At 42.1% G+C, this 25,748-nt stretch overlaps 1 protein-coding gene across 1 annotated transcript; it reads right to left on the bottom strand.

Annotated features, from left to right (window-relative positions):
- Window positions 1-568: 568 nt before the first annotated feature.
- Window positions 569-6,917, bottom strand: angptl4 (angiopoietin-like 4). Its single transcript, XM_078264099.1, has 7 exons — window positions 6,256-6,917; window positions 5,042-5,152; window positions 4,826-4,913; window positions 2,748-2,861; window positions 2,474-2,569; window positions 1,939-2,223; window positions 569-1,816 (listed from the first exon to the last, which is right to left on the bottom strand). Exons 1-7 carry the CDS (start codon window positions 6,781-6,783, stop codon window positions 1,632-1,634), a joined length of 1,407 nt encoding a protein of 468 aa, XP_078120225.1. The 5' UTR covers window positions 6,784-6,917; the 3' UTR covers window positions 569-1,631.
- Window positions 6,918-25,748: the final 18,831 nt, after the last annotated feature.

Below are 25,748 nucleotides of genomic sequence, written 5' to 3'. Positions count from 1 at the left end.
GTTTGCTTCCTCATTATATCAGCAAGCTGATAAAGAGATACCAGAGATCTGCCACGTGTGGCTCAATGAAATGGATTAGTTCTACTGTATGTGTTTGTGCCTGCAGGTGGTTTCCAAAGAAAGTCTTACTACCCAGACTTTGGACCAGGTTTGGTTACATAAGGTCAAAATGATATGTTCACTTAAACAGAGCATTGATTGGACAAATGAAAATCAAAGACAAATCTTGATTGTTTTACAGGGAAAGCAACAATCTGTGAACCATTTGAAATGTCCTCTCAGGTAAACCACAAATTAAACTAATCATTTTTTATTTAATTTGTTTCCCACCAGCAGAACCAATTTCTCCATTTAAGGGGAGGGCTTGCATTAGCACTACTTTTTTTCCACACTATTATGTAAGGAATAATGTAGAACAAGCCCGTCGTCATAAAGTTATGGTATTTGCTTCTGTGAATTTTTATTTAGGTTCTGTTGTCAGTTGACTGTTTTATGCTTACGTTGTATTTGTTGCAAACTTGTGGATACTCTCAAAGTGACACATAATACACAGACGAAAAAGGCAATATTAGTTTAAATCAATTTTATTGGCTCACTATGGCCCCCCAAAAAATCTCTTAAAAACCATTTAACATCTGGCAAACACGACAAAGACAATATAAATTACAAACAGGCAGCACCAGAAACATATAGATTGATTCTTTAGCATTTAAATAAGGAAAGGAAATATCTACAACAAACAGATAATGTCACAACAAAATCAGTTCTATTTCTGAAAAGACCGATGACATTCCTTCATACGCTATGTACAAAACCATGCCTCTCGTTTTAAAATAAGTCAATATGACTTAACACCATCAAAATCTCCACAGACGACAAAGTCAGTGAAGAATATGCCTAATTTAATTCACAATTGCAGACAGAAAATGTATTCTACAAAAGGCTTGAATGGTTTTTCAGTGTATCGTCAGTCTTAACACAGTTTCTGCATTGTAATCCTAGTTTACAGTGATTTATAATGTTACATAATGCCTTTGAACACACATATTATCATGCTCATGTGGAAAATGACGTCATGACGTAATGTCATTATTTGGTCCGCACCATTGGGTTTAAAAGGCCTTCTTAATTGGCCTGCACTTCAATCCTACATGCGTCCTTTACAAAATAAGAGCAGTTCTTAATCTGTTTTTAGCTGACAGTGTTGATTTCTTGCTACAAAGCCACATTTAAACTCAACAACAGCCAACATGCACAGTTGACACCACATGTCTGGTGATGCGTCTCTACTTGTTGGAAATCCTTTGTGGCTCACAACACCGTGGACTGGCCTGGACTCGCTCTGTGATGTTCTCCTGACTAGGGGCCCCCTGCTTCGTGCCAACAGAAGGAATCAATTGCAATGGTATATCATGTGAAAACTTTCCACTGCACGTTTTTTTTTTTTTTTTTTTTGTCTCTTTTTCCATCTGTTGCTCTAGGTGCAGGGGAGGAATCTGCTCGTCTCTCCGAGAACAGAGCACTGGAAACCTGGGACTCCATTTAATGCACCAAGAAAAGAAAGAATAGTTCAAAATCTACGTCTTTCTCTCCCTTTGTCTCGACTTTTACATTCTGTCTCTTTCTATTCTTTAGGCCTTTTTTAGGATTGCAGCAGGGGCGATCATCATCCTGCTAGACTTCAGAGGGTAGTAGCGGCCCCTCCAGGTCTTCCAGAAAATGCTCTGCTTCCTCTGGTGCCGCTGCTTGGGAGGGGGGGTCTGGAAGTATCTACCGTTTAGGTTGGAGTGACCGCAGTTACTGAACCACCAGCCACCTAGCAAGACAAAGGACAATATCAGGTTAGGGGCTGCCTTTGAGCGATATATCATATTGGAAACTTGAAAAATACAAAAATAAAAAAGGCATTTATCATTGTCATTGTCAATTACAACTTACCAGAGAGGTGATTCGCACAGTTGGTGTCGTTTTTCTGGTCGTTGTCTTGGTCACGGGTGGAAAAAGGCAGGCCGGAGGTGGCGTCAGTCACCAGGGAACTCTCCAAGAGGCTGAACGTGTCGGCCTTCTGAATCTTAAGCGAGTACTTGGTTTCCTCTCCGCCCAGATGGAAGGGGAGGCGGATAGACGCTAAGTCGTCGCTCCAGTCAGAGAGCTTGATGTCGAGGATGTAGCCACCATCTTTAGCAATGGAGTGGATCTTTTCAAGACCCAACCAGAACTCTCCTAGAGACGAAAAAGCAAAAGAGGAATGGTGAAAAAACTGACAATGACATCTGCTGCTGCGTTGACTTCTGTTTGCCTTTGATCCATTGTAAGCGTATCAGCGATAAGATGCTTTTGGGGGACAGATTCTGCCCTCTAATGCAGTGGTTGTAAAGGACAGTAATGCTGTGTGAACTAATCTAGCCCTGGCCAGGCAGGCTAGCACCTGTCCAGTCAGTGAGAGTGCGATCAAAGTCAAAAGAGTATTTACCATCTAGGGCGCCAAAGCCTTTCTCGTAGGCCTGCCATAGCTGGTCAAAGTCGACTGAGCCATCTTGGCGCCTTTGGATCACTGTCCATCCGCCATCTGGACAAAAAGACAGAAACAGATGGATCAGGAAAAGTTGCTTCAACCAGCAGTGTAGCTTTTTGTACAGTTTGGAGACTTTGAACAGTTTGAAGTCGGTGACTGATTGTCTAGTAGTTAGCAATTGTTGGCACAGAGACACAAAGGGCAAAACGGGGGACATTTTCTCTCCGCTTACCAGCAGTCATCTCACAGAAGACTTTAAAGGGCTCTGCATTTATGGGCTGGATGGTGTAAACCCCACTTGTTGTCTCTCCTCTCAGGAACAGCTCATGACAGTCTGTTGCCATTTCTAGAAAAGAAATGAAAAAAAAAAAATCCAAACGTTAAGACAACCAGCTCTTACGGCTACTTGGCTTTCCAGCCTATTGAGCTGCACACACACCACTACCCTTTACATTCCTCAACCCCCTTCTCCCTGTCATTGATCCCCCACCCCTTCCCCTCTGGTGTTCTGTCACAACTCTTTCACGTGCACAGCAGCCAGTCGGTAATGCAGGAGTGCATGGCTGGTGCATGCATGGGGAGTGATCAGCGCGTGGTAAGGAGGGGGGATATGGGCTGTTGCTGCAAAAAGAAATCGGAGAAGGCAGTAACATAAAGCAGGGAACCCAGGAACCAATCGGAGCTGTCGTGTGCCTAATGATGCATGGGACCAATAGCACCTCTCCAGTAATACTTTTGTATGTGATGACCTTTCCCCTAGAAGACATGAACTCTCGGTGGCCAGTTTGGCACACTTCTTATTCATTACAATGGGAGAAAGAGATAGGATGGAGGTGGGGGGTTTGTGTGTAGGGATGGGGGAGGAGAAGAGAGGATGACTGAAGAGGAGGAGGAGGAGGAGGAGGAGGAGGAGGAGGGATGTCTGACTCCCTGACAGATCTAGGGGAAAGGTTGCTCATTCTTGAGGGGACGTACAAATGTTTGTTTTTACACAGAAAGGTGGGACATCTTAAAAAAGGGGGAGGAGGCGAGTGTCTTCAAAACAGTGGAGGATATCTGTACAAAGTTCACAGATAAATATAGACTGCCTTTGCCCATTCCCCCATTGTTTTCCCTCCTTTTTGTTTGTTTGATTTGTACAAAGCCTTCCCTCCTCTCTTCCAGGTTCCCCTCAACAACCCCCCCCACACACACACACACACACACACCAGAAATGAACAGTGTGAGTAATCCTGTTGAGCTGTGTGAACCTGACTGAACTCTCTCGGAGACCAGCGAACTTTCCCCCAGTTGAAATCTTTCCAGATAAACTTGTTTCTTCTTTCCTCATTGCTAAAATCCTGCTGATGTCACAGCTCGGAAGTGTTATTGTAATATATGTACTGGCTGACTGGTCTCAAATCTTACCTCAGCCATGTTCACCTTTCACCTACTTCTCATCTACGGCAGTCAGACACAGAGGTTTGCCTTTAAATGTATTCCAATTTATTTTAATCTATCTTAATTAAAATCTACCATTGGAATGTGCATAGAATATGCATTTTTATACAAGCATTTCTTCCAATCATCCCTTTCGTCCTCTTTGAAGGCTGAACAGTCCTTAAGTAGGACCAAAGTGTGGTGGGTAAGAAAGCTGAAAGTGTGTCTCAACTCTTCCCTAGTTGTTGTAGTAGTCTGGATGAAAGCATTCATTAGAACTGCTGGTCCAATCACAGTTCAGTTCAGGGAGCAACAGCTGCTTGGCGTGGCTGCTCACCGAGGGCATAATTTCCTGCCTTTACAGTCGCCAATTACAACAGTGAGCCACAGTATGAGGGTCATTGAGTAAACTGATGCTCATTCTGACAATGTTAATTTCCCCTTTTCTCTCCACCAGTACTTCAGGCTGAGTACTTTATATCCTGATGATTGAAATACGTTTCAAATAAGGCTATAAACAAAAATAATAATAATGAAATATATTCTAGTTCATAGATCTGAAAAGTAGGATGGCTAAGTTATAGTTTTAAATAACTTCCTTCCGCGATTTAATTGTGTTAATGTTACACTGTATTAGTTGAACAATGCCATTAGGATTTTACAGGCTAAAAAGCACAGCTTGGGCAAAAAGTCCACCAGTTGATATGTTTGCCGTCACACTGAGAGTAGCGTGCCCAAACTGATTAGAGTCCTTGATTTTAATTGCTAGTGATTTAAGCTTCTTTAGAGCCTTGCTAAGCAGATGGTCTGCTACATTTGGCGTCAGATTTTGTCCAGTCGACTTAAGACAGTGTCGGGAGGGGATTTCGGGCGCTTTCTGGCTTTACTTACCGACTGGTGAGTCGCTTTGCTCGGAAAGGCCACTTTGCACGTCAGTGTTGCTGCTCCGTGAGGGCGCTCTCTGTCGTGACTGTTGGACCTGAAAAAAGGTACGGACCATTGATGAGAGTGCAGACAATATGACAACATGAGGAAATACTTCTCTCTGATGTGGAATGCGGAGACGTGTGTTTGCAAGTTGAATGCGTAACTGTAACGCGTCCTCACCTGAGTCTGCAGGGTCCTGATGCGCACATTCTGCTTGTCAAGCTTCTCCTGCTGGAGTCTGATCCGCTCCATCAGGTCGTCGACGCGTTTGTTTTGAGCCTCCATCATCAGCTGAAACACAACACAACACAACACACACTTTGTTTTAGCTTTTGATCAACTTTTATTCTGTGCAACAGTGCCTGTGCGTAAAAGGTGGCGCTTTAGAACTTTAGAACACATCGCCACAGAAACACCAGAATGAACCAAAGACTGTATATACAACTAGGAATGAACCCAACAAACGGGCCATTGTAGAGTTTCATTTGAAACCCCTGCGACACAGACATTATGTAACATTTTCAACTCTCAGTGGCAAGCATGTGTCCTTTCCAACAGGCTGTGGTGTGCTTGTGTAACTCGCTCACAGCGCGGAATTTCCATCCCACTGTAAAGCTCAGGTACTGAAGACCTGCAACTCTCATAAGCCCCTTCCGCTGTGTCATATGGCCAACTACTCCACAGGTTGTGAAATGTCCCAGCTGTGGAGAATTATTCACACATTCTTGCAGCTGATGCGTGCAGATCCCTTTGTCTGGCAACCATTATTATTTCCCTGCACGTACTGCACGCTCTTCATGCCTCTCCCCCCCACCCCCCACTCATACACCCACCCACCCACCCACTGCTTGCCCTTTGTGCATTTTGATTTAGTGCCTTTGAGCTCAAGGGAAAAAAGCCCCACCATGAAAGCCAATGGTCCATGCATATACTGTACATCCACTAACATGACTTGCGTCCCCTTAACCATCTGCTGCAGTGAAACATGTTGTACTTTGTGGGGCTTTTTTATGGTAATATCTTGAAGTTAAGATGAGATCATAATGTAAAAAAAAAATATATATATATATATTTTTTTTTTAACAGCTATTGTAGAAACAATATATCTGGATTTCTTCATCGTTTGGGGATAAGGTTAAGAATGAATGAAGACAGTGACTCTGTGGATCATTTCAGGAGAGGAACATGCGTACAGTTTGGTCTGAGGTGTTCCTCGGCAGAGATATGCCACTGGGAGTATAGGAATTATGTTTTGCATACAGTGGAAAGCCTCATCTAGCCTCACTTTCCTCCCAAACTAGCTAACGTCACTCCCCTAATTTTTTCCATGCTTCTGCCTTCCCGAACAAATGATCATCATCACAGACCAAAAACAGAACCTTGCGCATTCTCACCTGGATGTTGTGAGCATCACTATTGTTCTTGGCACCGGCGCTGGTGTCAGGCAGCACAGCGTCCCCCTGCAGCATGCTGTCCACCCTCTCCTCCAGCAGGCTCATCCTCTCGCTCATCGTCCTCCTCTCCTGCTGCATCTCCTCCGCCTTCTCCCTCAGCTCGGCCGTGACATTAAGCAGCTGCCCCTCTCTGTCCTCCAGTCCATGGGCTCGAACCTTCAGGGCCTCCCCCTCCGCTCGCAGCTTCTGGCTTTCCTTCCCCAGCTCGGCCACTGTGCGGTTGAAGACCTTCAGCTTGGTGGAAATGTCCCTCATCTGGACTTTGGTTTTGTCAACGTGCTCCTTCAACCCCTGGCCCAGCTGCAGCAGGCCATGAGCAATGACATTCACATCATCCCACCCTGCGTACTGTACACGCTTCTCCTTGCCGGTGCTGCCCGAGGATGAGCCCCCTTTCTTCTCCAAAGGGAAACCTGTGGCCGTGAGCACCACCAGGCACAGAGTCACAGTTGCCAGTTTTGTCTTCATTGCTGTCGTCCTAAACTGTTGAAATGTTTCTTTGAATGGTGTATATTTTCCGGTTGCAGAAGTGTGAGGCGTCCTGCCCTGTCTTCTTAAGTTGATTTTGAGAGCTCAGGCTCCTGGCTAAGCAGTCAGAGCACTACTGTTTTATAGTTTCACAGCCCTCAATTCTAAACTGTAAGCTGCCTGCCATTGGCCAGCCGAGGAGAGGGAGGGGGGCAGTTACTCTCAAGTTTCTGTCCCTCCTCCGCCTCTCTGTTGACTATTCATGTGAGAGGCGGAGGAGGGACATAATACAACAAAAAGATTGGCTTTTATCTCGGCACTGTGACAGACAGTGATTCCATTATCTACTGGAGTTATTATCCCCTGCAGTGAAACAAGTGTAATCCTTTTTTGAGAAGTTTTACTGAATTAACACTAAGTGGAATATTTGTAGTGGTTGAGAATAAGTGAGCTGATCTTTTCATCAGCACAGGCACTGAAATCGGTTGATAGTGACATCAGATACGTCTATTCTATTTTACATAAAATAGCGCCTGTTCGGAGAATTAAAAATAATAGTCAGTCAAAAACATATCAGAATACATCTTCACAAGTCTTGCAACCTTGTTTAATGGGCCATTTGTGTATACGTAATTACGAAAGTGAAAGTGTAAAATGCCATGATGAGCTATGCTATAAGTGTACCACACACACTGATGCCAATGAAAAATGCCTTTCACTGGCAGACCTTTGTAGAGCTGAGTAATCTGAGCCAGCCTCTTTATGTCATTCATTTGTTTGTTTGTTTGTTGGTGTGATTCAAATCTGTATTATCAAGGAAACTGCACATTCAATCTGAGATATTTAACTCACAAGAATGAGAAAGAATTCAACTATTAAATTAATCGCCAACTATTTTGACAATCGATTCATCGTTTTGAGTCATATTTAATTAAAAAAAGATAGGAATTCTCTCTTAAATGTGAATATTTTCTAGTTTCTTCTCGCCTCTGTGACAGTAAACTGAATATCTTTGAGTTGTGGACAAAACAAGACATTTGAGGACGTCGTCTCGGGCGTTTTAGGGAAACACCGATCCACATTTTCACCATTTTCTGACATTTTATAGACCAAACAACTAACCCATTAATCGGGAAAGAAAATAACCGACAGATTACTGGCACAATGAAAACAACCGATGGTTGCAGCCCTAATCTGCACATCAGGAAAGAAATACTCGTCCATTGTTTTCACAGTATTAAATGCCAACATAAATGATATAGCTGTCATGAAAAGGAATCATTTCAGCCTTCACAATACAAATCATACTGTTTTTAGACTGATAGTCTAATGATAGATAGTATGGTTTGATAGATGAGATCATAATGTAAAAAAAAAACAACAACACATTTTTTAACAGCTATTGTAGAAACAATATATGTGGATTTCTTTATCATTTAGGGATAAGTTAGGTTAAGAATGAATGAAGTCAGTGACTCTGTGGATCATGTCAGGAGAGGAACATCTCTACAGTGTGTTCCTCGGCAGAGATATGCCACTGGGAAGCTGTCAGGACTGTGAGAAGTAGGGGAAAGTTCACAGCACAGAGGATGCTCACATTGCGGGACTGTGATATATATTTTCTTTTCTTTTTACAACCTCCGCCGGGGAGATTGTAGGCTTCACAAGATCCGGACCAGACCAGAAGAAGCTGGTTTAACCCTCTCTCGTCACTAAGTAGGTGAAAGGTAACTGGGAGACTGAGAGGGGAAACTCAGTGCATGGGGATTACAGGGCTCCCACTCATGTGGAATCTGGTTTGGAATGTAACAAACAAAACATGCATTCTTTTCCTCAAAGTCCTGCTGTGTTCCAGTTAAAAATAGGTTCCTCTCTTTCAATCTTTCCTTTTAGTAGGAGCACCGAGGTCAATGCAGACAGATTTGCGTTTTTTTTTCAAACTGACAGGCTTGTGTATCAACTGCATTGATGATTCATAGCCTTTAATTTACAGTACAGCAACATTATCGCTGAATGGGAACACGTTTTCTTTTTTCTCCATTTGCTAATGTGTTAGGTGAAGTGAAGGCTAAGTGGTTGAAAGGTATCTGTCAAGCAGGAACATGCCATCACAGAAAGACACCCGTTTCTTGAAAGAAATACAGTCAACAGTTCAATTCAATGCCTGTCTGGTACACGCTCATCATGGTTCTACATGTAAAGAACATGTACCAGAATCGCTTGTTCTTCTGGGACGTTACAGAACTCGGCAGGTATGTGAGCGTGGTGTACAGTGGCCTTCATTTTGAACTTTCTGTGTGGGAGTCTGCATCATATCAGGCAAATGGAGAATTCATTATTATCCGTGGTGGTTGAGCTGAATTACAGCTGTGTGTCAGTCAGCAGGAGCTGGTTGTTCAGAAGCATGAAGAAGTACAATGTAGGTTTATAAAATGGCCTGAATTGATCAAGAAAATTGTGATCCAGATTTTGTGCGTTGCAGTTGGCTGTCCACACTGTCTGGGAGAGATCCAGTTTTACTTGATGTTGTAATCTTATTGTAATCGTGGGATGACTCATGCTTGTTTCATCATCACCTTATAAAGTCATGATGTCAGTGTTTCCAACCCTGTGTCAGTGGTGGAAGAAGCATTCAGATCTTTTACTTACATCCCAGTGTAAAAAAACTCCATTACAAGCAAAAGTCCTGCATTGAAATTGTGACTTAAAGGTCCCATATTGTAAAAAGTGAGACTTCCATGTCTTTTTGATTATAAAGAAGGGTTGAGGGGCTATATATGGAAATACTGTCAAAGTATCAAAACGCTTAATTCACACAGCCTGTATTCAGAAACTGTGCCTTTAAAGCAACACTATGTAACGTTTCCCTCTTTGGTCCCCCTACAGGTTGTCTCATTGGAAGCTGTGTTTGCAATGAGACAACCTGTAGGGTGACCAAAGTGGGAAAAGTGACATAGAGTTGCTTTAAAGCGGAACTATGCAGTTTTTTTTTGTTGCTTAATTTACCTTAACTGAACAGCTTCAGAGTCATTGGAATGGTTATATGACTTTTTTTCCGGGTTGAATGGTGGCCGTCTCGGTTCCCCCTAGCGCCTGTGAGCTGAAAAACTACCCTTGCAACTTTGGGCTGGCAGGCCGCCGGCCTCAGCGTCAGGAAGTATCGCGTGATATCAGGTCTCATGATGTATCGAATTGCTTCACGGCACTGCACACATACGCCCATCCAGGAACCGGCTAACAAGGTAGCGATGGAGTTTTTCACACTATCGTCATGGCTGAGCCGGCAAAAAAGAAGCAGAAAGCAAGGAAAGCATTGTCGGAGGAACAGAGAAAGAGGAAACGGCAGACTGACCGAGCGAGGAGTCAGACACGAGTAAACATAGGAGCTGCCAAATATCTATTCCGAAGCTGTAGGGGGAGCTCTATAGAGAAACCTGTGAGCAAAAAGCGAGAAAACAGCGAAGAAATGGCCAAAACTGCATAGTGCCTCTTTAATAAACCAAGCGGAAACCTCCAGTGCTGAAAAAATTAAGCCAACACGGAAGTGCCAAAAACTGCAGTTCATTGAGTGGCCACTTGAGCCTGGCTCCAAAAGGGAGTGAAGTCAAATACCCAGCTTTGGCACCTGTGTAGCTCACCTGGTAGAGTGTGCGCCCATATACGGAGGCTCAGTCCTCGACGCAGCAGGTTCAACTCCGACCTGCAGCCCTTTGCTGCATGTCTTTCCCCATCTCTCTCCCCTTTCACGTATAAACTGTCCTATCAAATAAAGGCCTAAAAATGCCAAAACAATAATTTCAAACAAAAAAAAATCCCAACTTTACAGCAGAATTAAACATGTTTACAGTCTGGCACAAAAACTGGTTTTGGTCTGTAAAGTTAAGTTCACCGTTCAAGACAACTAATTATATTAAGTCTTAAAGTTGTGCATAATTAGGCGTTCCTCTTTGATTGACAGTTGGGCTGTTGTCACATGAGGCGAGCGTAGACTGTAGGCTTCATTCCCGCCTCAGCTCCAACCACGCTCCACCTCTTTGCCTATTTTTCAATTAGCCAACGTCAGGCACTGCCAAAATGACAGCCATCGGGTGCCGCCCACTTTAAGCTTCATTTTGGCTTTTCAAAAACCAGTGGTTGACATCACGGAGACTACATCCATGTTTTATACTGTCTATGCTTTAAATGAGCTGTCAGGACCTCCATACGGTTGTCATGTCACAACTATAATATATATGAGTACAAAGTGCCGTTACAGTCATTCCCTGTCTGCATTAACGGTTCAGAGACTCCTAGAGCGTAAATGCAGAAGACCTGGAAAAGCTGACCAAAACATTTAAGTGGAATGGAAATAAGTCGTACCTCAAAATAGAACTTAAGTAGTATTCAAGTAAATGTAGTTAATTACTTTCCACCACTGGATTTCATCCAGCAAGGAATCAAATCAGCTCAAACTAAAGGAACTAACAGTCAGTAGACAACATATTTACTTGAGGACAGACTAAACAAATAGATTCAAGAAACATTTTATTTTGTGTAATGTCTACAATAATGTGTGCGTATGGGAATCTGTTTCCTCCGTATCCTTTCATTTAAACTCTCAAGCCATACAGTCATATGTTACCGATCATCAGTGGATCCACACTGCCACAGCTGCTTGTTCAATTTCCACAAATTTCCACTCCCATCTCTAGCCGGCATGGTGAACTTTTACCTAGATTCCAAACACAGAACATCTATAAATCCCAGTGCAGCCCCAAGCCTTAGTCATGTTAAGGGATGGAAAGAGGGAGGAATCATAAAAAAAGAAAAAATGTCAGAGTCTGTTAGAACTGTAAACCTCTGGTTCCCATGGATAGACTGTGATCTGTGATCTTTTCCATTTAAGACTATTTGATGATATTTGGGGGTTTTATATTTTTCCGCTTTTATTTGCCAGAAATACATATCTGAATATATTCCAATTTTGAAGAGGAAATTCTGAGGGAAAAAAACCCTATACACTTTTACCTTGCATGCTCCTGTTCACTGATGAGAGATCTTACCATATGAATATCCAAGCGGTACTTCATATTATAACTCATTATCACACATAAAGCATGTCTTGGGATGTGTCACCTGCCCACCTCACTTCTCTTGGAGTCAGCCAATTGTCACCTGACCCATGTTCCTCATTTCTGATATCTTGAGACATTCATTCCTTTTTAGTTGAGTGCACGGCCATTGAGGTTTTCGGGGCTAGTAAATGGAGCTCATGACTGCCTTGTGGTAGAGTAGAAAAATCAGTCAGGATGGACTGGAGAAGTAAAAATAGAAGAGCTTCAGGGACGGACACGAGAGGATGCGGCTTTCTAGGTGTGTCATAACCATAACTGAGAAGAAATAGGCAATACAAGATTCATGGTTTTTTGGCGGGGGTGTGGTGAATGTCATGTGAAGCATGTTAGATTTCTTTCTCAAGGCCGGATTTCTAGGCAGGCGTTTTGACTTTCTTAGCATGAAAAGCACAGGTGTAACTGATTAACGATGGCTCTGTTCCGTTAAATGTTCCAGTAAGCCACCCAGTGAGTCAGCATGGAAAGCAGCCATAATCGATTATTAGTTACACCTGTGCCTGTCCTCCTGCTAATGTAACAGTGTCACTGATATATCGGGTTCACTCAGATGTGATGAGTTTAGGGAATTTGCAGAATACATTGTTAGTATTTCCATTTAAGTCAAGTCAACTTTATTGGCAATTCTCTCAAAATATGTGCCTGACACAGAGGAGTCGAAAATACGTTTCCCCTCCGACCCACGGTGCAATAAGTACAAAATACATACAATTAGTGTATTAGTGGACAGAGCATGTGTGACGTCACCCTTTGGTTTGTGGAGATCTGCTATGAGTCGTCGAGTTTGCCGTTAAGGGCGCAGCCATCTTGGTTGCGGATGTGACGATTTTAGACGAGAGCATATACTGCTGCTTACACTCTACGTTAAGTTACACACTTTCACTGGCAATCACATCATAGCCACACCCTAAAACACCCCCTGCTTTATCGCCGATTTTAAAATCAACGAGACCATAATTAAAAAAATGAACATCATTATGTGTTGCAGAAGACTTAAAACTAGCAATTGAGACCGTAAACTCATTATGAAAATGTTTACTGAGGTAATAAATCAAGTGAGAAGTGGGTCACTTTGTCATAGACTTCTACAGAAATCAACCTCTTTTTGCAACCACACGTGTCGCCCCCTGATGGAATTCAGATAGAATGCAGGTTTAAGGCACTTCCGCATTTGCAGCACTTCGCCGAACCGGATGCGTTGTCCATTAATATTATATAGTCTATGGGCAAAACCAAACAGTATAGAAAACTTTTTTAAAAATCTTTTATAAAATGACCGTTGCTATTCCTGATGGGAGGTATCACAAGCTTAAAGGGAATCACATTGTATTTAGAAACAAACGACGATTTGAATCAGTGTACATATGGAAAATGTTTGCCTCGAACCAGTTCCCATTCCACAGTATGTTGAGAACATCAGCCAGCCAGGTAAAACGCACTACTGCCTCCAAGTGGTACAAAGCGAGAACATATTGTTAGTATTTATTCAGCCTTGACCCCCCTGGCCATTTTACCACTGGTGCCCCTTTGGTGACTGTTCTGCAATCGTTGCTCCAGGACCTGCATACTGAATGTGACATGGCACCGAAGTGAATGAAAACCTTCAGTTTTTATTTCAGCCTCCAGCGGTCCCGAGAGACGAGGTGTGATTGATTTCAACTGTGGTTTGGGTCGGAGCAGCAAACAGGCAAGGAGGGAGAGCAGGCTGAGAGGATATGAGAGAGTTCCTGGGAGAACTCCAACATGCCGTCCTCTCAAGACGATGCATCAGTATCTAGACACTTCTTCAGTTCTGGCACAAATGTTTGACTTCTGCTTTTTAATGACGCCTAAAATATCGGCATGGGCTTAGCTTTTGTAACATCCCGTAAAGTTTGCAAGAGGAAGCATGAAACAGTTTCTCCTCTTTGAGGTCAAAACCTTAGACAAGTTATATAAGACAACACATATACACACACACACAGTCGTCTCCCTTTACATTCCTTATGTCGCATGCTGCAGCGTACACATGTACAGACGTGTTACACGATACAGATAAGTGTGTTATGTTATTGCTTCTGCTTGACTGGTTAAGTATTTCTTTGCCATGAGATACTTTTACTCCTGCTGATGGAAGACCCACATACATCTTTACTTTTTCAGACTTTGCTGCACTTTCACTGCTCACGGACTAAATGAGTGTCCCAGCTGGCAGGAAGCAGAAAAGTACAGAATGTACTCATATCCTAATTTGGAAAGGGTAAATATGTATAGACTGTCTTTGACCACAGCAGCTGTTTGCTATCAGTTCTTTATGTTGCTGGAAATCTACACTAGTTTATATCATTTTTGGGTTAGGCCTACCCTTATACACACTGCAAACACTATTAGACTTAATCCTCAGGCTAAATTCAGCAAGAAAATATGCTTTTTCATTGAGTACACAGACTGGGCTCTCAGGGCAAAAATGTGGATAGTTATCATTGAAACATTAATTGGTCATGTGACAAGGGCTGGTAAGATTTTTATTTCACAGAACCGTAAAAAAATAAAGTGCAATACACTTACAACAAACTTGCCTCAAACTTCAACAAACAACCACGGCCCCCCGTGGGTTCTTCCTTGGCCCATGATGCACCCTTCGGGCCGGGAGTTGTTCTGTAATCCTGCTGACAGACAGCCAGACCAGCAAGCAAACGGACAAACCAAACCTCCTTGGTTATTGGTTTATTGTTAATAAATATGTAGCAGCAGCCAGGAGATGTTTAGCTTAGCTTAGCATAAAGACTGTAAATGGGGAAACGGATAGCCTGGCTCCGTCCAGCACCTCTAAATCTTTAATTGACATGTTATATATTTCGTTTGTCATATTTCATTGATACAAAAACTGACATTGGGCTGACTGCCTAGCTGTCCCCTATTTCCAGGCATTATGCTAAGCTAAGCTAACACATGGGTGGGACAGTGGTATCGATCATCTCATCTAACTGCGCCAGAAAATGAATATGATTATTTCTGCAAATGTCAAAAATAATCCTTTAACAGTGTACTAATGATTAGAAATACACTAAAATACTGAATTATTTTTGGCATAAAAGCATGTATTTATGTACATAAATAGGACTCCTGCTGTAGTATACGGTTGCCTCAAAAGAAATCCCTCTGGAGACTAAAACAAGTTACCAAGGTCAAGGAGGAATTTCATGCTAAATGTAGTTGCTGTAAATAACTCAAACACGTATTTACACTGTCTGGGGATTCTGCTTAAATGAGGCAGCTGTGGCTGCTAAACGAGCTCTCCAGAACCAATCTTTTACATTTCATGGACCCAAAGTCTCAGATGTAATACGCAGTCTTCCCAGAGTTTAAGAGGACACATTCTTTCCCCTGTTTGTCCCCAAAAATGAGCCCCTTGGTGGCGTGTACCCCGGTTATGAAGCCCGATTCCCATGAACTAATTGGCCTCCTGTGGATCATTCAAACACGCATACTGTGTTTACCACAGAGTTAGGAGCACTCGAGGCCGATGGGTGTAGGTTACTGATCACAATGATACTAATTCATCGCCCCATTCATTCTAATCAACAGGAGTAGAGGTGGAAGCAGGTCGGATGGAGGACACACTTGAACTGAAGAGGCATCTGGCTGTGAGTGTGGCCTGTTCTGGGAAAAATGTTGGGTATCTGGCAGACAGCCTCTCTCCGTCAAGTGCTAAGCAGCTGGTGGTTTGGAGAAGGGAAAGGAAAGATGGCTTGGATTACAAAGTGTTCTTCCAGAACAGTAAGGGTTCTGGCCTATAACTGCACCACAGCAGCTGTGCACTCTTTAGACATTTCTGCAGAAATTATACATTTATGTTTCGGTTCTGAAAGGACAATGTACTGTGCATTGGTTCGGAAAACACCCACCACCTGGAAGTCCTGAAGTGTAATGTACACTATCAAAAAGCTTTTGTATTGCAGAGGCAGGTCCTCCTGCTTCTATTATTCCTTAGGTTCAGTTATTTAAAGGAACACTTCTACGTTTTGGGAAATGCTCTCTTGCTGAGAATTAGAAAGGAAGAATGATGTCAATACGATAAAAACGAAGCTGCCGCCAGCATCCAGTTAGCTTAGCTCAGTAGACAGACTGGAAACAGAGGGAAACAGCTAGCCCAGCTCTGTCAAAAGGTAACACAATCTGCCTACCTGAACTGCCGAAGTTCACTAACACATATCTCGTTTGTTAAAACAGTAGAAAAACTGAGGTGTGAAAACGACACATTGTCGTTTTACCATTCCCTGCCAAGCTCATGGTGACGAAAAAATACCCATAAATCTGAGCATACACCACAACCGATTAAACAAATAAGATTTAATATGTTATGAGTGGGATTTAAAGGGCGATTGTCAAATTGACTTACCTTCAGACAGTCAGGTTAGCTGTTTCCCTGTTTCCAGTCTTTGAGCTAAGCTAAGCTAACCGACTGCTGGCGGTAGCTTCATATTTACCGAACAAAGTGGTATCGGTAAGTGTTTTTTTTTTTTTTTAAACCTTTATTTATCCAAGTAAGTCGATTGAGAACAAATTACACATTCATACCTGGAAGTTGCCCAGTACAACCACAGTCTGATCTGCTGGCCACTGAGCAGCTCCACTGGAGCGGTTGGAGTTAAGGGCCTTGCTCAAGGGCACCTCAGTGGTGGTAATGAGGGAGGGACAAGTGCTGCTCTTTCACCTTCCCCACCCAGATTTTATCCTGTCGGTCTGGGGATTGAACCGGCGACCTCTCAGTCACAAGTTCGCTTCTTTAACCATTAGGTCACCACTGCGCAAAAATGCATGTCTCCTTCAAAAATACTCCAAGGCACTGTGTAGGTCTTAAAATGCATTTATTTTACATGGAAATTTATTAAAAAATGACCTTGTTTTTAAATACATTGCCATGTAAAATAAAGGCATTTTAATTTTTGCACAAGACCTACAGAGTGCCTTGGAGTATTTTTGAAGGAGACATGCATTTTTACAAACGTTCCACTCATGCAATAAGTCCTTCACATGAGATATAAACAGTGCACTCGGAATATCCAAAGAGCACCTGTAGTTGAATACAAGAAAGACCCAGCAGCGCTTCCACTCCTTTGTCTGCATGTTCAGCGAATAAGTGTATTTCCCAAATTGTCAAACTATTCTTTTAATGTTACCTTTAGTGGAGGGCGTTGTAGTGTGTCTGGTTGCCTACTTGAGACTAGAACTAGAAAGTAGAAACTGTTTAGGTGACATTTAATGACAATGCCACCTATGCACTTCAAGAATGATCAGATGTCACATTGGGTTAATGACCTCTGACCATCTGTTCTCTGCTGAGTCTCTAATGACTGTCCTGATCCATGTTAATCTCAAATCCCAAATCCTAATTGAACTTGAATCGCCTCACTAAGTGTTTTCAGCTTTGTGTTTTTCTGTGTTTTTTCACAAGTAAGGTTGGCAACATGTTGTTTTGGAAGTGTAGCAGGCCAGAAAACCTTATTTTGTCAAACTTCTCAGCAGTCGTGGGATGGAATTACCAGAAGCAGTCTTGTGATTGCAGTTATTACTTTAGCAGTGTAGCAGTTTTAGTCCAACTAAAAGGACCTGTTGTTGTATTTTGTGTTATTTTGTTTCACTCCATGGTGATATCTTCTGTGCATTTGTTGCAACATGAAAATAATTAACTAGAGTTGCGTTGGCGGCACCCACATTTCTCAGCAGTCATAACACAAATCCTGTCCCCCATTTGTCCCATTGACTCATTTAGTAGATATGTAAACACTGGCATATATGACAGGTCAAAGCAAACTTTCATAGCTAAAAGGTTAAGAGTAACCTGTCATGGAAAGATTATGTACATTTTTTTATGTCAGAAATTTGATTTTAACTTGTCAATTTCATTGAAGTTTATTCTTATTAAATATTGACACAGCTGTGCGTCCAGAGTGTAGCCTGCATGATCTCTCTCCCGTGTGAACAGCTCAGGGTTTCCGTAAAAGTGTTAAATTCTTCCAGGGTCATTACATATAAGCAACGCCAAGTCATCTTAACTCAGGTGTGACACCAATAAAAACATAACCCTGCAGTGAGTTCTTTAAGATTTTAGCACATGCTACTACTTTTTTTTTGGGGCATTTTAGCCTTTTAATAGACAGGACAGCTGTAGACATGAAAGCGGGGGAGAGAGAGGGGGAAGACATGCAGCAAATGGCCGCAAGTAGGACTCAAAACCTAAGCTGCTGCATTGTGGACAGAGCCTCTGCATATGGCCACCCGCTCTACCAGGTGAGCTACCCAGGCGCCCAAAACAAACTGAACATCACACACATTTACACAATCATTTTTAAATTGTTCAAGTAAGATGAGTACAATAGATTACACTGTAGGCAGAGTAACAGTTGAATAACAGTGGACTATTTCACAGGCAGTCTTGAAGGGCCTGCTGAATATATAATTAGTGTTTCTCAACCTGCTGAATATATAATTAGTGTTTCTAACCCACTATTTGCATTTACAGTTAACTACTGACTCATACAACCTGACAACAGACACAGATAGATGTTGACACCATGCTAAAGAAATACTTCAACATTTTGGGAAATGTGCTATTTTGCTAAGAATTGTGGCCCATTTGCATGTGTTTGCATTAAGTTGCAGTGCAGTGGCCTCTCAGGGCCACCGTAGCTTAGCTTAGCTTAGCATACAGACTGGAAATGAGCTAGCATTGCTCTGTCCAAAGGCATCAAAATCCACCTGCTAGCGCTTCTAAAGCTCACTAATTAACACGTTGTTTGTGCCATTATTCATCTCAGTCCAGGGGCCAGAGTCCACAAAGCTTTGTTTCACAGTGTTTACTAAAGGACATGTGCTGCAGGGCTTCAACCCTGCCTCAACATCGCCATCCCTCCACAACAGGCCTTAGCACCAGCCAAGCATCTGACCCTGTGCTTCTGCACACCTGCTGTTTGTGCTGTGACATTGTTGTGCAGAGAATTGTGGGAAAAGATATTTTACAAGTCACATGCATTGCAAGGGATGGAGCCTTCGAAAAAATAAATGGATGGCTTGTTTTTCTGACCTTCGCACAATGGAGTCCTCCCTTTTGCACTTTTGCTTGCATAAAAGTAAATCAAGAACATCCAAGCTGTGTTTGGCTTTTTTTTGGGTCATCCTTCAAGTTTTTCTTCATTTTACTTTTTTGGTTTTGCATTTATCTTTTTGTTTCTGCAGTAGTCTACATTGCTCTTGCTCACACAAATATAAAAATTTTGTTTTTATTATGCCTACATCGAAAGCTGTTTGTTTCATTTCCTCTTTCAAGGTGTTCTATGTTGTTTGAGCAAGCTGGAATCTGATTTACTGTTATTTCCTGGACAGCAGTGAATTAAAGCCCTGTGCCCTTGCAAACAGGTAAACGTAATTAGCATAGTTTCGGGCGAGAGATGTGCTATGCATGCCAGCTGTGTAATCTTTCATTTCAGGCTTTTTTTTCTTTTCTTTCTAAAGCTCCCCTCATTGCTGCGAGCGGTGAAAACGTGGCTTGCCCTCTTGTTGCCTAATTGCTTCACCCTCTTCAATTAATGGCAGGAAACAAGGATAATCTGTAGAGAGGCTGGGTGTACTAAAGTTCAGTGTTCAGAGGGTCTGGAGGGGAGAGAGGGTAAAAAAAAGTTTGAGAGGCTTGTGAGAACGAGGACAGAAACCAACGGAGGCGAGAGAAAGAGAGAGGCAGGGAATGACTTCTAGTTACCTCTGGGGTGATTATCTTTTTGGTATCCCCTCTGTGTCCTATGGGCCCCATTCGAAAATTTGAGGGTCTTGACCCAGGTCGTAACAGGGTTTAGAGTGTGTAAATCAGAGGCCTCTCTTCCCCCTGGATGCTCTGTGACCTCCCTGCTACACATCCTGTTAACCAGCATGGGAGAAACAAAGCCCACAGCCTCCTGCCAAGTTCCTCCGATTCCAAAGAGCCCCCTCTCACACCAGCACGACAAGATGATACAAGTGCATTTACTCAGTTACTGTACTTTTCAGTACAGTTTTGAGGTATTTGTACTTTACTGTTTCATGCTACTCTATACTTCTACTCTGTGAAAATTGTACTTTTTACTCCCCTAAAATTATTTGACAGCTACAGTTACTAAATTTATTTTATGGATGCAAATGTGAACACTCAAAATATAATCAGTTTATAAAACATAGTAGTTCACGTAGTTAAAAGAAGCTACACCTTCACCGGCTACAGCATAGAAATACTGGCAACACATTAATGCATCAGTATTAACAGCCCAGTAATATAATACATAACAATAATAATACACTCAAAGGGGATATTTTTTCTGCATAATGAGTTTTTACTTTGATAATTTAAGTACATTTTGCTAGTAATACTTTTGTTTTGTTTTTTTACTTAGGAAAGACTTTGAATGCAGGACTTTTATTCATCATTAAGCATTTTTAGATTGTTGTTTTGTTGCTCATACTTGAATCTGCGATAAAATAAATAGTTTTTCACTTCGGGGCAGCGGACACAAGCTGTAAACACAGCACTGACATGTTATCAACTTAGCAGGTGCCTAACACATCCAGCAGATATGGAGCAACTTTGGCATTCATTTGGAGTCGTGTTTCTAAGCTTGTTGGTGAATCCAAAGTTCACTCTTTGGTCTCCACCAACTCATCTCTTTAGCTGCTAAATGCTCCACCATGTTCACCAGCTGGGCGCTAACTTTGTCTGTCTGCCGTTTAGTGCTGGCCAGGTACCGTACTGTGGGTTTTTTGAGCTTTTGGAGCTGCCTGCTGTGGCTGACAATGATGCCGATGAGGAGCAGTGAGAGTGAACCAAAGCTGTGAGCTGAGAGACCCTGAAATGCTCCGTTGAGCTGAGAAGAATGGCAAACCACCCAGAAAACATTGATTATACCCGCTTTAAGTATGGATCAGAATACTTGTACTGTCATTGCTGTCATTTACAGCAAAGCAATAAGTTCATGAACACCTAACTTCTGACATTTCCTGTCAAAGGAATCCACTGTCTGCAGTTTTCAGTACTGATCATGAAGGCAAATCAACAAAAGGGTGACCTCGAGACAAAAAACATTTCTAATTTGATTTATTTCTCAATCTCTTCATAGATATCAGAAGAATGATTTTGAGATTTAGACCGTGTATTTTTGGCATCGTTGGGCAAAATAATCTATAATAACATTTTATTTGTCTGAGAGAAATGCTGTAATGTATTTATTTGATTAGGACAATGCACATTAATCAACATTTCTTTAAATGCGCCAGTGTTAGCCAGTCGGCTAATTTTCAACTGTAGTCCTATTTACCGAGCATGCATGTCTTTATGGTGGGAGGAAACCCACGCAAACACGGGGAGAACATGCAAACTCCACACAGATAGGCCCTGCCCGGACCGGGATCAAACGCTGCAGTGCCTACTTGCTGTGAGGCAGAAGTGCTAACCACTGAGCCACCGTGCTGCCTTAATAATAATAAATAAATAAAGACTTCTGCACCTCTTCTCAGCTCTGCATTCAAGCTTTAGAAAATCTAGTCCGTGACTGGAGACTTCACAGGTCATTTCAGAGAGAGAGGGCGTTCCTATTGGCTGTTCTACACATGCTGACAGACAGCGGAGAGGGACAGCTGCAGGAAGATGTCTTACTCTACTTGAAATTCTGGTGTCTTTTTTTTGCTTTCTACCTACTGCAGCTTTAAGCCAAATAGTTTTAATGACTCAAATATGAGCCCTGATTGGTTGCTTTCTGAGCTGTTGTTCAGTTCAAAAGCTAAAATCCTAAATGAACTCTGGAGCTGCATGGTTGCATTCTTTTCCCAGCATTATATGATTAAATGAAAAACAGACACACAGGACTATTTTTGTGCACCAATGTCTAATTCTGGAAAGCAGTAAACACCCTTTCATACCAACAGTGTTGGAGGCACAGCGTCCTTGTTCTGATTGATGTTTGGATGTCTGGCATAATGTTGCAGATCCCAGATACTGCCTGCAGACAGACAGACAGACATGTCCACTGCTGGTGTTTTCTCCTGGCTCAGTTATACTTTGATGGCATGCAAACAATGAGTGGCCTTGGGATAGATGGGTTTCTGACCTGGTTTGCTTCGGTTTCAGAGAGAGAGAGAGAGATAGGGGGAGAGGGAGGAGGAGAGATGGTAAACACATGCCAGCCGTAAGTCTAAATGGGTGGGTGAGGCACAGAGCTGAAGAGTTGTGGAATGATGATGACACGGGATGTAAGGGGACCCCAAGTTGTTTTTGAGCACGGAGCTGTTGAAAACATAGTTTCACTCTGAGGTCAACATGCAGTCAGAGAATGAAGCAGGTGCAGGTTTTTGAAAACCTTCTAGCTTTGTGAATAGTAGTCTGATCCAGGCTGTGGGATCTGTTGATCCGTTTTCTGAAATCGCCTCAGGGTGCAGCATGTCGCCCACAGACAGCCGTTAACATGAGGGGTGTTTTCTGTAAGATAAATGCTGTTGATCCAGATTTGTAATCTTATGTCTTGGCTAAATTTGTACAATGAAGGTATCACAAAGTGTTGTTTTTCTGTCTCACTCTTTCCTCTCTATCACTGTCAATCTATTTCAAGTGCCAGCATGCTTCTTTTGGTTTTACATGACTTACTGAATGACTCGCTGCCAAGAATTAATTTGTGGCTCGGTATCACTTTCACATTTCTTGTTGTTGGTTTCTACAAACCCTCCAGAATGCTGAGATCGTCAGACGCTGGTCTCCTAACTGCACCCACGATCAGTAGTAAATCAGATGGAGGTACATTCTGTTATTACAGGCCTACTCTCTGCATCAAACTGCCTGATGATATAAGATGTACCACAACTGTGTTGTCTTTCAAAAGCAAGCTTGAGACTGTTCAAGCTTGCTTGAACTGTTCTCTCAGGCCTGTAGCTAGCTTACCTCCATATCTCTGTCTGTCTGTCTCTTTCCCTCCCTCTCTCTTTAGGTATGTGTGGCTAGGTGTTTATGTTGGTGGGAGGGCAGGGGATGACTCCTTTTTCTAGATGTACTTAAATACGTTTTCACGCCATTAAAGGTAATTAAACCAACAGAATACATAGCGCTATCCCTCTGATTAAGCAGAACATTGGGCCTTTGTCATCTGCGGTCCAGCCTAGTCTAAGGAACCTTGGGGTGACATTTGACAAATCCCTATCTTTTGAAACTCACATCAAATCACTGACCAATTCCTGTTTTGTTTTTTTTTCACTTACGCAACATTAGCAAACTAAGGGCTGTGGTCTCTCAGTCAGAACTGGAATGAAATGCTCATCCATGCCTTCATTTCCACCCGTATTGACTATTGCAATTCACTCTAGGCTACTTACTACACTCACCTAAAGGGTGAGGATTATTAGGAATACCTGTTAAATTTCTCGTTAATGCAATTATCTAATCAACCAATCACATGGCAGCTGCTTCAATGCATGTAGGGGTGTGGTCCTGGTTAAGACAATCTCCTGAACTCCAAACTGAATGTCAGAATGGGAAAGAAAGGTGATCTAAGCAACTTTGAGCGTGGCGTGGTTGTTGGTGGCAGACGGGCTGGTCTGAGTATTTCACAATCTGCTCAGTTACTGGGATTTTCACGCACAACCATTTCTAGGGTTTACAAAGAATGGTCTGAAAAAGGAAAAACATCCAGACCCCACCGGGTATCACTCATTTCCACTAAAAATAGGAAAATGAGGCTACAATTTGCACGAGCTCACCAAAATTGGACAGTTGAAGACTGGAAAAATGTTGCCTGGTCTGATGAGTCTCGATTTCTGTTGAGACATTCAGATGGTAGAGTCAGAATTTGGCGTAAACAGAATGAGAACATGACTCCATCAGGCCTTGTTACCACTGGGCAGGCTGGTGGTAGTGGTGTAATGGTGTGGAGAAATCTATCCTATCAATATGGGCCAACATTTCTAAAGAGTGCTTCCAGCACCTTGTTGAGTCAATGCCACAAAGAATTAAGGCAGTTCTAAAAGCGAAAGGGGATCAAACACGGTATTAGTATGGTGTTCCTAATAATCCTTTAGGTGAGTGTAGATCAAACAGGCGCACCCATATCACCCCTCTACTCTGCTCCCTTCACTGGCTTCCTATGACCTACAGGATCCAATTCCAAATTCTCACCATAACCTACATGGTCAGGCCCCTGCTTATCTTGCCACTATGGCACCCAGACTCTGGAAGGCTCTGCCAACCAGCATTAGGTTTGCTGAGACTGTTTTAAGAGACAAGTGAAGACTCACTTGTTCAGGCTAGCTTTTGTGTAACCTCTGTCTTGTATCTATTGATTTTATCTGTTGTATTTTTACTTTATTTTATTCTTAGACTATTTTCTACTATGTTTTATTGTCTATGCACATGTAAAGCACTTTGTGACCCTGTCTGTGAAAAGCGCTGTATAAATACATTTTACTTACTTACATACATACAGCAGCAGCCACAAAACCTCATCACAACACATAACTCAGTCCTGCTTTCCCGTTCAAACACTGGGCTCCTTCGTGAACCTCAAGCTGGAATTCACCCAAATAACTTCATGTTGAAAAAAACATCGACTGAAATTTTGAAATATATAAATGTGATATATATATATATATATATATATATGTATGTATTAAAAGCAATGCCAGACCAGAATCATCTGGATCAGATTTGGCCTCATATACTCTATTGTCAGAAGGAAAAGTAGATTTAGTAGACAGAGGAAAGGAAAACTGCATGGAATATGGTGGGAAAGAATAGGAAAAAACATACTTTGACACAGCTTAGTTATAATCAACACCTTGAAATAACAGTTCATGTGTTCATGCATGAGACTGGGTCTTGTTTCAGTCCCAACCTTTGATTCTGATGCCATGAACCCGTGCAGCCAACAGATAAGTGGTTTCAGACAAGTCTTTCACAAGTCTCACACTGTGAAAACGGATGGAAAGTGTAGAAATGCAGTCCAGATTGGCATCAGATACGACTTTCCGTTCATTGTGATCAGTGGAGTTGAATGTAAACTCTAAAATCGACTAAGAATAATGCTGCCCTCTCTTGGTCAGAACGTAAACTGCACCACCTGATAATAAAAATGTCCTTTTTTCTAGATGTATATATTGAACCATATTAAGATAAACTTAGCATTTGCAGAAATACATCTGCATGAATAACATCAAACAACCTAACTTGTACTCACAACACTGGAGCAGAGTTGCTTCATCACTGGCTACTTCTGATTTGACCTTGTGGCATTTGGTCACTTAAAATAAATCTGCAGTGCTCAGCATAAGTGAATACACCCATGCTAAAGTTGACTAAAAAAGAGGAATAAAAAATTATCTTTTGGCAATTAATCTTAGTGCCTTAATTAGAAAAATTAGGAAAAGTCCAACCTTTAAGGACACCAATTTTCTTTGTGAATGAATAATGTGTCGTAAATAAATAAATGTTCTTCCTTAAAATACAGGGGGCATAAATCAGTACACCCCTATGTTAAATTCCCATAGAGGCAGGCAGATTTTTATCTTTAAAGGCCAGTTATTTCATGGATCCAGGATACTATGCATCCTGATAAAGTTCCCTTGGCCTTTGGAATTCAAATAGCCCCCCCCACATCATCACATCCCCTTCACCATACCTAGAGATTGGCATGGTTTTATTTCAGTTAGCCTAATAGCTGGTTTGATTTGCATTGAGAGATGATCTTATGGAAAGTAGCCCATGCCAATCTCTAGGTATGGTGAAGGGGATGTGATGATGTGGGGCTATTTTAATTCCAAAAACTTTATCAGGATGCATAGTATCCTGGATCCATGAAATAACTGGCCTGTCTA

The sequence above is a fragment of the Sander vitreus genome, chromosome 12, assembly GCF_031162955.1.
Source record: "Sander vitreus isolate 19-12246 chromosome 12, sanVit1, whole genome shotgun sequence".
Classification (NCBI taxonomy): domain Eukaryota; kingdom Metazoa; phylum Chordata; class Actinopteri; order Perciformes; family Percidae; genus Sander; species Sander vitreus.
Note: the sequence above shows the minus strand (reverse complement) of the source record. Positions and strands in the feature narration are given on the sequence as shown.